The sequence below is a fragment of the Ostrinia nubilalis genome, chromosome 8 (assembly GCF_963855985.1).
Source record: "Ostrinia nubilalis chromosome 8, ilOstNubi1.1, whole genome shotgun sequence".
Taxonomy (NCBI): Eukaryota; Metazoa; Arthropoda; class Insecta; order Lepidoptera; family Crambidae; genus Ostrinia; species Ostrinia nubilalis.
The window spans coordinates 5,673,300-5,689,778 of record NC_087095.1 but is presented as its reverse complement, the minus strand read 5'-3'; the positions used below and the strand labels follow the sequence as shown (position 1 = coordinate 5,689,778).

The following is a 16,479-nucleotide window of genomic DNA, read 5'->3' as shown; positions in this document are numbered from 1 at the left end:
ACTAGATATCCCTGTAAAGGTAAAGGAATAAAATAATACCTATGTTCAAAATTAAAATTATTTATTGAAACAACTTCAATTTTTAAATTAATATAATATTTAACTAAGCTAATGGGCTTAGACTTAGAACTAATGTAGGAAAGCGCAATGTACGTAATGATTCGACACAAGTAGCCATAAGTAGGTACACAGAAGTTAATGATCTTATTACCATAGGTTTTCTTCTAGGTATCAATATAGGATACTTAATTAGGCTCTCGGAAGATTATGATTTATCATTAACATTAATTACATTAACAATGATCTCACAAATGCTAAAAAATGTCATCCGGGATATTAAAATTAAAAATGCTTTTAGCTTACATTGTATCGTACCTATATGATACCTAACGGGTCTAAATAATTGTACACAGCAAAACATTACTTTAAACGTCCGAGATTAATTTACCGAGTACACAAGTGATTAACAGGGAAGATACAATAAAAATTAAATACAAGTTCTTACAGCCACTCTTATCACATATTACAGCTTTATCTACTAGTTTGTCTACCATAGAAAATCTAAGATAACACTTCATCGCATGTATACAAATTTGTAAACAAAACCTACAAAATTATTTCCGAACGGTTTAATCGTCTAACTGTACTATACAGAAGGTCAAAATATATCGGATTAAAATAAGTTACAGTCGCGAGCGGATCAACCTGCCACAATGTGACGAATTTCCCCAATGGATTTTTAACTTTATTTTTAGTTAATTTACAGCTTAGAATCCATTGAGGAAAGTCATCTATGATGGGTTGATGTAGCCACCGTATAATAAAGAGAAATGCATTAAGCAATATATGAATAAGAATCGCAACGACAGTGTTGCGTTTCACGTCAAATGAATAGCGAGTACTCGAGTTACTAACGAGATGATTACAATCGATTATAATTTGGCATCGAACAAACTTAGCTTACTTAGCCTCGCGGTGAAACTAAATGCGAACGAAAGCGTTGCAGCGAGGTTCCGTAGACTCGATAGGACTGCCACCAAACATCCAGCGAACTTGTTAGGTAAATCGAAATAAGTTACCGACGATTTATGTACTATATGACCCGTAATTATTAAAAACCATACAACGGAATTTATAATTTATATGGCTTCAATCAAATGGTGGCATCCCTACTCGCACAACACAAATTGGAAAGGCCTCCGAAACATTATCAAAAATAAACTCCCATTTGTTCAAGCTACTTTCCAACCATGTGAATGAAAATTATTGGTAGGCCAGTGATCAACTTAATTTACAGGTTGGATAAATAAACCTATATAACCTACCGTGTTAATAACTGATATGATGTGTGACACTAACGTCTACATTCGTTATATTAATAGTAAATATGTAAATAATATCAGTCCATTTGTCGACTTAAATATATCTCCGTGACTAAAATGAACTGACTACGTATTGATGATATTGTCACAGAGGCCTTCCTTAACGTACAGTATCAACTATTGCTTAAATTCGTCCAGTGCGACTTGAGGCAAAACTATTTATTGACCATCTTTTGTCATACAAGACGAATCAACATATCACAATTGAGATACACCAGTCGCCTCCGAACGCGTTTCCTCTGAACGAACCGTCAATGACTGACAATCGTTTGAACGTAAAATTTCCCGAAGACTTTAATCAGAGTCTAATATATTTTATTGATGCGAAGCTATTCTCATTCGCTTACTTCATATACACACATTCACACGTGCTAAAGTATGTCATTATTGATGGCAAAATTTTAAGCGGTCTCGTTATCTATATTATTATAGTTGGTCTAAGGACTCCGATTAAGGTCCTAACCTATAAGACTAGAAAGACTACGATTTCAAAAACGTCAGTCATTTCGTTCGAGAAGAGCTAACGCGTCAAAAGTTTCAACCGGTTCGGTGCGTTCAAATAGCGCTCGCTTTGATGTGCTTAGCGGAAAGGAACTTCTGCTCGATCGACCTCCGCGGAATGCCACTGACCTTCTTCGGCGAGTGCCCGTTGCAGTTGATGGACGACGGCAGCGACTTGTAGCCGCCGTCGGAACTATAATCCGTATCCGTGGACTGGCCGTTTAGGCTCGGGCTGTGGCGGTTTCCGTTGACGCTCTCCTTGCTCCCGATTCTTCCGTTGTACAGATCTCCGTATGACGTGTGATGTTTGAGTAGGGAGTTTTCGTCGATGACGGCGTGTCGTAGCGTTTCGGGGGCTGGGTACTGGTTGTGGAAGTTCTCTATGGATCGTGAGCGGCCGGTGTAGAGGGAGATCTTGGGCGATCGGTCGGCGGGTTCTCCTAGGGAGGAGTCGCGTTTGTAGCGGCCGAGTGCCTGGAGGTACTTGGAGCCGACGCGGCTGTTTCCTTTAAGGGTGACGTCGGGCCGGTCGTCGGGCTTTCGCGCGCCGCAAGTACACTTAACAGGCGCGAGGGGCCGCTTGCTCTTTTGTGCTTCACTGTACGCGGGCAGCTTGCGAGCGCTAGCTTGTTCATTCCAACTGTGAATGGGGTGTTTGATCAGTTTTGTGGTTGGGGCTGCAAAACGACTTCGATTAAGGTATATTCATTGACATTTGGCGTGCACGTCTTACATAACACGTGATTGGATTATTCCCAATTTAAAGGTCCACGACTCTATTGTTCTTATTTCCCACTGGGTCTATAAAATTTAAAATTTTCATAGAAAATGCTTTTTTATTTTTGATTTGATTAAATTTAAAATTTTCATAGAAAATGTTTTTTTATTTTTGATATCGTGGACCCGTTGGGATTAAGCCACGTGATTTAGTAGCCTGTCAGTTTGCAACGTTTTCATACAAAAATGTACGTAGGTACACGTCTCATGAAGTGAATACACCTTAAATACGGACTCTTCATTGTACTTCATTCAGTATGAGAAAGATTGATAGAGCCGGTAGGTATATCGAAATCGTTTTGCAGAAAATCTTTTAGTAATGGTGGTACACATAAGAAAATAGTGAGTAATGGTCCTAATCGTTAAATTTATTGTAATACCACAAGTGATACTAATTTTCCATGTGTAGATAAGTGTAAAATTGAGATAAACCCAAGGACAAGTCATTTTACACTCATGTTATTCAGCCAAATAAAGTTACAAGCTTGACTCTATACTTGAATTTTAATCGAGTTTAGGGAGTAGTTTAATATAACACGAGCCTAAGGCCCAGTTTTTTGATTCATAGTTAAAATAACTAATTGTTAAATTTTGCTACTCATGGTTAAATATTAACAAAATATAAACCAATAGTTAAAAAATGTTTTAAAAGTCAAGCTAACCATTGTTTGAAAAACATTTTTTTCTGATATTTAACCACTTGTCATTTGACATCTGTCAAATTTGACTATTGGTTATTTTAACTACGAATCAAAAAACCGGGCCTTAGTTACTTCGCTCTCTTTAGTTAACTGTGTACAGCGAAATATATTAGCTAGATTATATTCTATTCTACATTAAAAATATCGTTGATATTATTTAAAATAATATGTTTTATGTATAAGAAATCTAAGGTTACACCCCGACACAAATTAAAAATATATTCTCACTATTTTCTTCGATAAAAACAATTAAAAAGCATTTGCACTCGCTATTTACATACACTAATTTAAAGCATAATAACACACATAATTTATAGGGTACATTTTTATTAATTAAAATTTATATTACGTATAAACAGTTCATAAAACACTCGAATAATTTATTGAGCCAATTTAATCCTGAATTAGTTTATGCAAAAAAAAATATGTTAAAATAGCAATTACATAATAATATAAAGAGCAATCGGAATAACATTATATGTAATAAGAAATCTTCAGACTGAATAAATTTTAGTTTAAAATTCGTAAAGTACCGATTTTCACCTCACCTTTATATTCTGGAGGGGCAGCGTGTAACACAGAGAGAAGATTCATAATCAAAGTCAAAGGCAAATAGCTTTAGTGTCACCTAATATAAGACTAGTCAACACACGACTACCTTCAAACAACACAACTATTTCGAAAACCATACAACATGAAGCCGAACCAATTAACGCCAAATTACGTGCCAATTAATTAAGGAAGAGTCCATGTATTTTATTCGTATTAGAAAGCCGACTGATTAATATTTTTTGCAAAAACATATCTTACCACGAACATACAGGGCGTGCTTTGAGATAAAAGTTGATGTATTATGAAAGATAAAGAACTTTTTTTAAATATATTTTTTTCAGTCAGTAAACTAGTGTTATAAAGAACTTAGAACACTTTTCTCTATCTATCATAAACATGATCATTTGTTCCCATCTCAAAAAATCGCCTGCTAAGACTCTTTCTTACATCGTTATAACGGTGCCCTAAATCCTTGTCTTAAACCCTACCTTGGATGTCAACATAGCACCACTTCATTGCACCTTACATTGCCAATACATTTAATTTGAATCTGATCTGAAAGTATCAATAGACTTCTAAATATTTCAGGTACTTAGGAAGTTACTCCGTTAGAAAATTAATCTATGCTGTATTTTAGTGACTGTGTAAAATTTTGATATAAAAATGAAAATATTTACAAATCCCTATCAAGCGTTTTAAAACAGGTAGGTATACATACATATAAAATAGTAGGTGTGCTAATTAATTACAGTGGATGGCATCATTCTTGTGCTTCTCACTTTGCATAAAAAACTGTTTCATTAAAATACTGTCAAACTTGCTGAAGATAAACTTTCGATGCTAAATGTTAAACTAATCCAAGCACACCCTGTATAAACAACTATCCATCATGCATCACTTGTAGTATCTCTCGCAGTAATCATGGACGTCCTTGTCCGTCATCAGAAAGACGTTCTCTCCAGGGGAGCGGTACACCAGATGCAATAAGCACAAAACATTGACGGAACACAACAGGCACAGAGCCAGTAAGCAGTCGAGCCACGCTACCTGCTGCGACGGACGAACGCGGGCGCCCAAGTGGAAACTGCACCATCGAATTAAGAGCAGCATGGGGAGAAAAATGATAGTTAAACATGAGATGGAGTGTTGCGGTGAATGAGCGGACCTTGAGACAGTTCGATCGACACCGCTTATGAGGGTTAAACTGAAGCTGAAGCCTAATTGTGGCCAAGAGTGTAAACTTAGTACTTGTTTACTTTGATCGAGTTTCTGCATCCGCGATTGCAACTTATTTTTTTACATGATTTATGATTCTATTTTCTTATTTGAGTGAGCGTTATTCTTATGTGAGTTTAAACATTAAAAAACACGTTAGACACTAATGAAGTCTAAAATAATTATGATATTATTGTAATAAATGATTGTGTCGTTTCGCTAAACTTAAAAGCCCAAATCAATGTCAATTAGAATGTTAGAAAGTAGAATATAGAAAATTTAAAAACAAAATTACCTTGGTAGACGAGAAGTCTTAAACCTTGATTTATGAATAACATTTTTACGATACATTTAATGATGTTAATAAAGAAGAAAATAATCGTTTATTTAATAAAGATTTAGACTTTAGATGGTCATCCAATCATGAAAATTACGTTGATTGAGTATTACCACACTGCAATGAAAATGTATTACATTAATGTCATAGTGAAAAACAATACAAATTCATACAGTATGCAAATAATTGAAGGTAGCTGAGTATATCGTGACAACCGCATCGATAGAACTGTCAATGGAGCGATTTACAAGGTCACGCTACTCGATACTTTCTAATTTCATGCAACACTAGACAATGAACAAATAGAAATCGAAATGAATGAAGGTACTTATTTACAAAATTTAAATGGACGATGGGTCAAATGAAAATTCCGGTAAAGTAGGGAGCCATGATGAAGGTGACTCTACACATGGACGTTGGGGCGAAAGTCATCTTCTTGTTCATATAATCCTTAAAAAGAATGATCCATCTCGCTTTCCTCAGATCAGACGCTAAAGACACACTTCTAGATATGGTGTTTTGTAAATGCTCTTTGCAATGTGTGAAGTAGTATGATGGGTATATGGGGGTTAGATACAGGACCGAAATGATGGTGTGCAACCTATGTAATATGGCTTTTAATGAGTGCACCGAAGCAGCGATAAACCTAAAACAATACATACACAGATAATAGATATATAAAATAGATATGATAACTAGAAAAGGAAGTGAGAAATTAACGGTGATTATGTATTGGCAATATTAAATGAGGTGTGTAAGGATTTCAGTCAATCGGCGTAGATACGCATCGGTAGCAATAGGATGTTTACCTCACTAATCCGGAATTATCAGAACTCGTTAGCGCCGTACTCATCGGGGGCCGCAACTGTAATGAAAAATAATAAGCGTTAATAACAGCTTGCTATTTCATTCAATTCCCAATTCAATTGAGGGTAATGTAGATATTATGGTAACGATCGCTCATTGTTCAATCATGCACTTCAAAACAATTACTTACAATTTACTCCTACATACACCCTTAATTGTTGCTGTTGCAGGAATGTATGAAATCTTTAAAATTTTTAGAGCGTTATCTTCATCTCCGGTTTAGATACTTCCTTGGCCAGTTTATAAATTATTTTTGATAATTGGAACGATGATTCGCTTAACTTTAGAAGCATTTTAATTGGTATTAGGGTAGGTACATACATGTGGAACAATTTTTTTGTTGAAGAGTCGGTCTGGAAATTTGATTTTCGAAGCCCTACAAATGGCGTATGCGAATCAAATGGTTTCCCACTTCACGCAATTATTGACCATGGCGTTGATTTTTTAACTCAATCACTATTGCCGCGGAATTACCTACAAACGGCGCGGTTAAAAGGTACGATAAAGTTAATAACGCTATAAATCCAAAATTGGGTCATTGGAAAGGTCACCTAGTTTGGCTAGCCTAGCTAGGCACCTAGTGTGTGATTTATATTTTCTGTTAGTCTAACCAACGCAGGTTATCACAGAAAGCCAGCAACCTTTCCAGACAGTTGCAGACTTCTGGTAATGACGAGATTGTACAATTTTAGCCTTTTGATCTTCTATGCTACTCTAGGCATTTCACTTGTACTTGTTGTGCCGTGCGTTCGTAAATAGGTCTTTATTTGATACTCGGCTAGGACTAACCTCATCTCTCTTTTCCACCACCGTAACTCCTGTATAGGTTGTTCTACTTTGGTCTCCAATAGCTTAAGGCAGTGTTTTTCAACCTGTGGGTCGCGACCCCCTGGGGGGTCGCGAAGCCTCTTTAGGGGGGTCGCGAGAGCTCGTAAAAACTACCTCAGTAAAAAATCTGAGAAGTTTTAAAGCTAGATTTATCCGAAATCTAATTATGCAAATGCATAAATGTTGTATAGATTGAAGAATTCGTTCCCTACAACATCATTGTAAAAGGCATTAAAAAAAAGCGAACGGTCGGGGGGTCGCAAAAATTTTTTTCATACTAGGGGGGTCGCGTCATGAAAAAGGTTGAAAAACACTGGCTTAAGGGACAGTCTCTGGATAATACAGTTGTATAACTTACCCTATCGGTCTGCGTGGCGACGTTACAGGTGTCGTCGGCGCGCGGCTCGTGGCCCTCCGCCATGCGCAGCATTTGCGCTTGCAGCACGCGCACCAGACGGTCGCGCTCTTCCAACTGCCCCTGGAATGGTGAAGCGATATCTTTAACGCATTGACCTTACGGTGTCTTTTCAAGTCAAAAATTTTATTACATAGAAAATGAGGAATTTTTCTCTCTTCATCTTAGCGAAATCAAAATGTGTTAAAGTATAGATACACAAGTATTTGAATGTAAATGAAGCAAACAAAACTTGTCCTATCGACTTGCTTTGAAATGGCGTCTTTAAACCTGCTTTATGGGAACCCATATCTCTCATCCCATTAAAAGCAATAAATAGTAAGATTTTAGGCTACTGGTTAACAGTTCGTTAGGTTCCGATAAGAGATTTCTATGGAAACCTGAAAGCACTTTGATGCCAACAGAGCAGAACTGATCGTTAGGGTATCCTTCGGCGAGGTCTTTGTTCAGCATCTACTTTGGACATCCTGTGATTGAAATGGAACGATTTGATTCCTGTTAATGAAAAGAACGACGACGACGACCGGTAAAAGGAGCAGGAATGCGCTGGATGCAGGCCACTACCAACCGTGCGATGTGGAAGTCATTGGGGGAGGTCTATGTTCAGCAGTGGACGTCCTATGGCTGAAATGATGATGATGATGAATGAAAAACGCACCTGTAACGCCCCTGCGGGTGTCTATAGATGGGCGACGGTAATCACTTACCATCAGGTGATCGGTCTGATCAGAGTAAATACAAAGGAGTAGGTCATCTTCATAGAAACGCCCGAGCTCGGTTTGTATGTGAGCGCGCCAATACGAATTTTGTCAGTGTGTGCGTGCGCGCCGCATACGTATTGGCGCGCGCTCACATACAAACCGCGCTCGGTGCGTTTCTATGAAGATGACCTACTCATTTGTATTTACTCTGGTCTGATCGTTTGCCTGCTGTCACATAAAAAAATGAAAAGAAAGGTTATGAGGGTACCTGCAGATATAGTATTTGGCGCCGCATCTCTGCACAGGCGTCGGGGTTGAGCGGCGAGGCGGGGGGGCGGCGCCCGTTGCCGCGCGCGGGGCTCTCCGCGCACGCCGCCAGCAACGGGTCGAGAGTTTCGCTCTGCGCATACGCAACACTGTTAGTTTGCGGCTAGAGAAGTGAGGGTAGGCGTGAGAAGACTTAAGCTTCTGCCTAACTATAGTCGGGTCTGCGAGCACGTAGAATTTTGTCCAATGACCCCAAGCTACCCATCCTTATCGCTCGCGCGTAATTATGTTGCTGTCGCGCTCGCACATTCACTGCGGGCGCCCGTCGCACAGTCGCGACAACAATATAATTATGCGCGAGCGATAAGGATGGGTAGCTTAGGGTCATTGGACAAAATTCTACGTGCTCACAGACCAGGCTTTAGACAAAGTAAAAAAACGGGACAGTTTGCCCAATTTGACAAAGTTACAAACGGGGCAGTTTTAACTTCGAAATCGCTCCACGGAACAGAGTAATAGACACAAAAAATGGAGCGAAACGATTTCGGAATTACTACTGTCATATTAGCAACTTTGTTTTGGGGAACTGATAAAATGAGACCAGCCCAGATTGTGAATCTCCCATTACCTAAAGGGGACAGTTTGCCCAATTTGACAAAGTTACAAACGGGGCAGTTTTAACTTCGAAAGCGCTCCACGGAACAAAGCAATAGACACAAAAAACGGAGCGAAACGATTTCGTAATTCCAAAACTGTCATATTAGCAACTTTGTCTTGGGGAACTGATAAAATGAGACCAGCCCAGATTGTGACTCTCCCATTACCTAATAGTGATCTACCCCAAAACCTGCCCAAGTTCCTTCAAAAATGTGTAAAGCTGAAATTACTGAATGGTGCAGTCGGTAATAAGATGGCTGGATATAGTATGAGTTAAGCTTGCTGTGTGGAGATGCCTTCGTTTTAGAAACTATATCTGACGTCGTTTATCAAATACCTAGGCATGTAGAGTCAGAGATTCTTCAGTATTTAATGAAAGTGGTCTTTATAATACTCTTAAATTCCCGTAATTTTTGTCATTAAAACAAAGCCCAACAATAAAAAAATAAGCTCTACAACTTAGTTTTTAGGATGTACCAGATTGAATATACACTTCAGTTACTTTTGATAAGATAACAATACCTTCACCTAAAACCCTCCCACCACCACTTCAACCGATACGCGTTATTACATCGGCCATTGTTGTGCCACAGGAAACAAGCACTCCCCAATTTTACGTAGATATCCATTGTATTATTGATTTATACTGGTTCATACCAATGCCAAGATCCATTCACCATAATAGTCAGTCAAAGTTATTGGCCGTTAATGCATTTGATCAAGCTTTGAAAGCCCTCCTTGTGTAATGCTAGGGTGGAGTTGCTCAAATTGTACCGGTTCGTAAATTGTACCACTTCAAAATCTACCAAACCGTAATGTTTAGTTTTAAATTGACAATACTAAAATCTAAGGCTGCCAATATGACGCAATCGCTGCCATTTTGGATTCGATGTCACAACAGAGTGAAGTGTAGTAAATAAAAATAATTATTATAGTTCCAAAATATTGAACTGTCCTATGCATGACATTGACAGTGGGGCGCCACCGTCTATACCGGATCGCTGGTTCCAATTTTTGCCATGTTGGAAACCATATAGTTGAACGATGGTAGCGCCCCCCTGTCATTGAGTTTGGTGGGACAGTTCAGCGTGGGTCATCTATACGGCGACCTGTTCTTATTTTATGGTTGTTTACCTAAGGTTTTCTTGTGGCAACGATAAGTACACTGCAACTGTTATATATGTTTTTGGAAAGTAGGCATATTAGTGTAGTTTTCAGAGAATATAGTTTTGATATTTAGCATCTTGAAGTTAAAATAAAAGTTAGGGTTGCCTAATTTGTACCAGGTAGGGTACGCCTAATATGTACCGGTACAATTTAGGTGTATGGTGGTTCTTCAACTCGATTGTTAACTATATTGAAATGTTTTCAGAGGTCTGGAAGGGATAAAAATATTATAAATGGACGCGAGATGACTTAGAAAAAGCCTTAAAGCCTTTGCCTGTTTGGAAAAGAAATCCATGGGAATTAACGAGTGTTCACGTATTTTCAACGTACCTAAACCCACTTTAAAGAGACATTTATTGAATTCAAACAAATATGCAAAAAACCTAACCATTTCCAAGGGCAAGCCAACTGTTAAGATTTTATTAAGATTCAAGTAGAATAAGAGAACCCTTTAATAGTTTTATATAAAAGGTCTATTACATATCGTTTTGTTGTTGATTAGATTATTTTAATTAGTTACATTATTAATATTCAACCCGTTAAAAATAATATTTTTATAAAGATATATTAGTAAGTCTGATTTCAGTGTATAAAGGGCACTTGAACCTCATTTCGGTCATGAAGTACAATTTAGGATACCTATGGTACAATTAAGGAAACCGGTTTCCTAAATTGTACTTTTTCAGACTTTTTTAAAAACTTTAATTATTGTTATTCATATTACATTTTCTCATTTTCTTGTAATAAAAAATGAACACCAATAGAACAACCTTTTGATTGCTAGTAATATAATGCTCTTAAGTTACATAGTTTTTGTGACAGCTTGTAAAGTTCGTTAACTGGTACAATATAGGCAACTTTACCCTATTAGTCTGTATTAGAAATTTAGAATGATGATGAAAGAAGCTTATTCCATAAGATAGGTACATAAATATGCAAATACTCTTCACCATGATCAATTATTGTGTCAACATCAATACCGAAAAGCTTTAAAAATGGTAGTCGAGAGATGTGAGCTGGAAAAAATAATCTGCCACCTCCAAGAGCCCATGAAACCTGCGAAAGGCTTGAAGAAAGCATACATATTATTTGCGTTACGTATGAGTTAGGTTAACAAACCGTATAAAAGCGCAAGCAAACTGGTGCGTTGCACATTGCAAAACGCGTTGCAAGGCGTTACTTACACTCATCGAATGATGCTCCTCCCCGGGCTGGTGCGGCAAACAAGGCGATGCGAATGCAACCAAACAAAACACGTTACAACAATAAAACAACGTGCTAACAAGCAGTCAACTGGATTGCAGCAGGAGACAGTGATGGACAAAAGACTTCCAAGTTTCCTAGACAAGCTGTTCGGAATAAAAATTATGACACAACGCGTGTGCCGGTTACCGAAAATAATTTAGATGATGTAAACGAAATGTCTAAAAGTTTTATGTCTCATTAAACGATATGTTTTAGTTTGTCGATCATAACTTTCGCCTCACATGTCTGGTCCTCTTGTTCCCTCGTAATCATCGTAAATGGTTTGTTGTTACGTGTCACAAATTTAAGACAACAACATTTCAGTTCAGGACAACTTGTCTGTTAGTTACATAGAAGTCTTTGATTGGATTATTAAAGGCTTTCTCTCTGCTGAAACTTACGACTGAAATTAAATACACAATTAAAAGTTTTTCGACATTAGAACTTGAAATGTAAATTCACATCACGTTCTCCTGCTGAGATGGGAATACAGTAGCAGCATGGCATCGACTCAATTTATTAAAATTTAATGATTTTTACAATATGACGTGTGAATTTATGTGTCGGATTCATGCCTGCATTACTTTTTATTATGACCAAAAACTGTTGATTTCGTGTCCTTGTAACTTACACATATTTAAAAAAACTGACAAATTAGGTATATTAATTCTAAGAAATTGCGAATGTAAAAGAAAAATAAACATAATTATTTTCTATGGGAAAATTTTACTGATGAATAACGTCAAAATAACTATGTACAATTGTGATAAATTTAACGCAATGATACACATCTATGTATTTTTAAATTGGATAAAAGACTCCGCCATTCTCAACTAACGATCAGATTAGTCGAGCTTGAATTAAAATTAGTTGACAATTATGAATCAAGTAGAACAATGCGATTCTCGTATATTTTTATACCAAACTCGCACACGTGCTAGTGAAAATTATTAGAAAATGTATTTCTTTCGCCCATGAGCTCGAGGTAGCTCGTTTGGTAACGAACAAAAAAGTTGTATTTTTCTAATTACATTATGCAATTCGATGGGAAAATTATGTGCGAACTTAATACTTGGTTCGTTCTACATGATTGCAGCACAGGTAACGGCGCACATGCGGCCACTGGGCATAGAGGGGAAATGGCGAGCGTTACCTTATTTCCTGCACGCCTCTATGTCTACACAATATTATATTTGCATTTCGTTATGTGCAAGCGCAATCAAAACGCAATATGCAAAATTTATTTACAGAAACAAAACAAAAACGTGGTTCGCGCACTATCTACACTTGTCAGACATTGATAGAAGAGATGAGCATGCATACGAGCTTGCTAATTTTTTGCTCAAACACTGATGGATATGCGATTAAAATGATTTACATATTGGTGACAGTAAGTAGATACAATTACGGTTGACTCAGTGAGGAATACGGAGAGTTTCAAAATCTTTATTAAGTATTTAACTTTACACGCATTGGGTGTAAGAACTGTGTTGAATAATAAAAATTGTGTTTTAATTGTGTGAATGTCTCTAATAAATATTTGGCTTTATAGCCATCTAATATAGAGGCTGTCCATTTTAGTTCCGCTTGTTGTGAGATGAGTGACAAATGACGATTGCCAATCAATTAGATCAGTAGCTAAACGTGTAATTAGCGTCTTCGTAGCCTTGTGATGCTATTTATTTATTTATTCTGCGCTAACAGGTAGGTATCTATTTATCTATCTTATATTTATGTAGCAATAAGTCTAATTGACTGTACCACGCGAGCTATAGCCATATCGCGATAAATAATGTTTCTGTTTGATCTGACGCGATACGATATGAACATTACGTGTAGCCATTACGGTATAATGTTAATATGTAAATTTCGTGCAGGCAATTATTTTTTAGTTTATGACGGGGAAGGAACAAACACAATGACTAATAATTGGTTCTTTGAAATGGATACCCACACAAACTACATGCAAAGTTTATAGAGTGTAGGGTCGGGTGACCAAAACCGCATGCTCAGTCATTGTGAACTACCTAGTTATAAAATGATTAGGTTCTAGGTTAATTTTAAGTATAAGGAAACCCTAACAAATGTTTAGTCATCTTCTGACTTCATTAGTCGCTGAGTTATAATATATTTGTTCATAATATTTAAACTCTTCTTAAAATTATACAATATGTATTTGAAATTAAATAATATTTTTTTACCTACCTGATGACTTATCATAGAATGTATGACCAATTAACAATTATCTTTTCTTAATTGTATTTAAGTTGGATTGATTTAATAGTTTAATTAGTGAATCTACAAAACGGGGGCAATCAAAGCTAGCCTAATTTAGAAACATATCGCAATTAAGTACCTACATACATAAACAACTCATAAACACGTGATTCAAACTCAAACATAAACTTTGTCCTATGATTGGTCTAAATATTGATATTATTGAACCAACAAAAGGCTTGTATTGAGTTTAACATGAAATGAGTTTTTTATTTACATTATTGTTATTTATTCTGAAAAACATAAATCAAGAATTTCAATACACATCAATCACAGTTTTTTTTATGTTTTTTGAGGGTAGGTTCATAATTTAGGTCCACATAATTCAGAAAGACTGACCTTAGAGCAACTACAGGTTGCTATTTCAGACTCTACCCACCCTGGCTTGAGTTAGAACAATTCGTCTTTTTGACTCTGATAAAATATCATTAGGATCGTGCTTTTGCAATGGAGACGATAATATGACATGATGATATTAGGGATTGGTTTAATTTTTTTTGTACCCACCAGCTGCTCCGCGTCTCTTAGTCTACTTAAAACACCCTCTCTCCCTGCTGATAAAGACATACGCCCGTATTCGCAAACATTACTATGAAGTCTCACAGAACAGGGTAACACATGAACCAATCATTTAAACGCTGTGTGTTCGATTTGCTGCTTCACTTGAGCAAGCATCGTTTGTGAATACGGGCATGGACTAAAGGCATTAGTCTAATATAACACGTCACCTTCCCTGTTGATTAACATACTTAAATAAGTGAACAGGATACAGACCTCCTGTAAGACCCGCTTGAGCTGCAGCAGCAGGGTCTTGATATCGACCACGTCTTGCAGCAGCGTGGCCGGCGCGGGCGCAGGCGACGCGGTGCCATCGCTCGCCGCGTCCGACGGCGTCTGCGTGCGCGAGCGCTGCAGCAAGCGAGCTGTGCGCACTGGTAGGCTGGCCCTGGAGGAAAACGAAGATGTTAATATGATAAAACAATTATGCAAGTAGGCTTTTAAAAAGCACTTTTACACGTCCCAGCAGTAACCCTACCACTGCTTTAGGACAATCAATGGGCCAGTGCTGAGAAGCGGCGCAAGAAACTCAGTCACTGATACAGTCAGTGATGACGCTAAAAAGTCTTCCACTTAGCATAATGCCGTAGTGCGTAGCTCAGTACCACGACGCTGGTTTTCAGAGGTCGCCTGATTTCAGAGACATAAATGTGACAAGACTCCGGTGAGAATAAGACGGGAGTTGAAGTCAACAATGGGTTAAAAAGACAGTTGAAACCAGTCAATTGGGTACTACACACCACAGTATGTAACCATAGCTGGGCATTAACTCGTTAATCCGTTAATCGTTAATTAACGAAGTTAACATTTCTATTAACGGATTAACTTTTAAGTTAACTTTAAAAAATGTTAACGGACTCGTTAACTTCCGTTAAATTATCCTAAGTCCGTTAATCCAGTACCTACTATTCACCAAAAAGATACAGCAGGCACGCTGAACAACGCGTTCTGACAAGTACGTTCGGACTTCCAGAACTTCCAGCAGAACCCAAAACCGAAACCCAGTTTTTGTAACCATAACGAAACGATATAAAAATGCTGTTTTTTTATTTAGTTACAAGCTTTATATTGACTTCACTTGTTAGTATGTGTGGGACAAATCTTGCAACTGAATTTAAGACCAGTTGTAGAAACCAGTACGATGAAAATGCAATGTTATGGTACCATTAAGCTGGTCTGATGATGGAGTCAGGAGGTGGCCATAGGAACTCCTAAATGAAACGGCGAATTTGGGTTCGTTGGATTTGTCTTTTCGAGCACTTTAATACTAGATGATGTCCAGGTAGGGTTGCCAGGTGTACGGCTTTAGCCATGTTTGGCTTTTTACGGTCTTGTCCGGCCAAATATTGCCTTGTCCGGCCTGTCCGGCTTTTGTTAGGTCTTTTATTTGGCTGCCGCGCCAGGTGAAAGTCGAGCCACAGAATAATATGGAGCGCACGCATCAGGATGGTTGGGCAACCGATGATGATAGTACTCACTCGTGAGCTTTGCACCCCCCTCACATGTCCAGCATTTAGGGTGAAATGTCCGGCCAAATGAAGCACAAAGTCCGGCTTTTGTGTCTTTGGACCTGGCAACCCTATGTCCAGGGTCCTGATTATGGAGTCAGGAGGTGGCCATAGGAATTCCTAAACGAAACGGTGGAAACTTGTCGACTTTGGATTTGTTGGATTTGTCTTTTCGAGCACTTTAGTGCTAAATTGTATTGTAATTAAACCAAGGCTCTGAGATTGAGATACTATAGACTAAGAGCTGGTGAACGCCGTAGGTCTGGCGTTCATGCATCATTTTATAAAAGCTGAAAGTTTGTCAGCGTATGCTCCCAATATAGGTTAGAATGTTGGTGGATTATGAAGTTTGGGTCATCGTTGCTTTGGCAGCTATCCTAAAAAAACTGTCTGGCAAGGAGTTGGAACTGTCAAAACTGTGTGGCTGATGTCGAAACAACTTCTAATCATTGCCCAAATATATACATAAAAATCAGATTTTATGGTATAACGTGAATATACCTACAGAAAAAGCCACCGTAAAA

General features: G+C 37.8%; 1 protein-coding gene across 11 annotated transcripts in view; it reads right to left on the bottom strand.

The window, feature by feature from the left end:
• Positions 1–44: 44 nt before the first annotated feature.
• The window catches only part of LOC135073807 (uncharacterized), a 132,488-nt gene continuing 116,053 nt past the window's right edge, over positions 45–16,479 (bottom strand). For 9 of the 11 annotated variants that reach the window (XM_063967997.1, XM_063967998.1, XM_063967994.1 and 6 more), the window contains 6 exons: positions 14,664–14,835; positions 11,552–11,578; positions 8,545–8,676; positions 7,519–7,638; positions 6,275–6,330; positions 45–2,523 (listed from right to left, as the gene is read on the bottom strand). In XM_063967997.1, the coding sequence (XP_063824067.1) occupies positions 1,938–2,523; positions 6,275–6,330; positions 7,519–7,638; positions 8,545–8,676; positions 11,552–11,578; positions 14,664–14,835 (1,093 nt within the window). In that variant the 3' untranslated portion in view covers positions 45–1,937. The other 2 variants (XM_063968004.1, XM_063968003.1) reach the window with 2 other exon arrangements.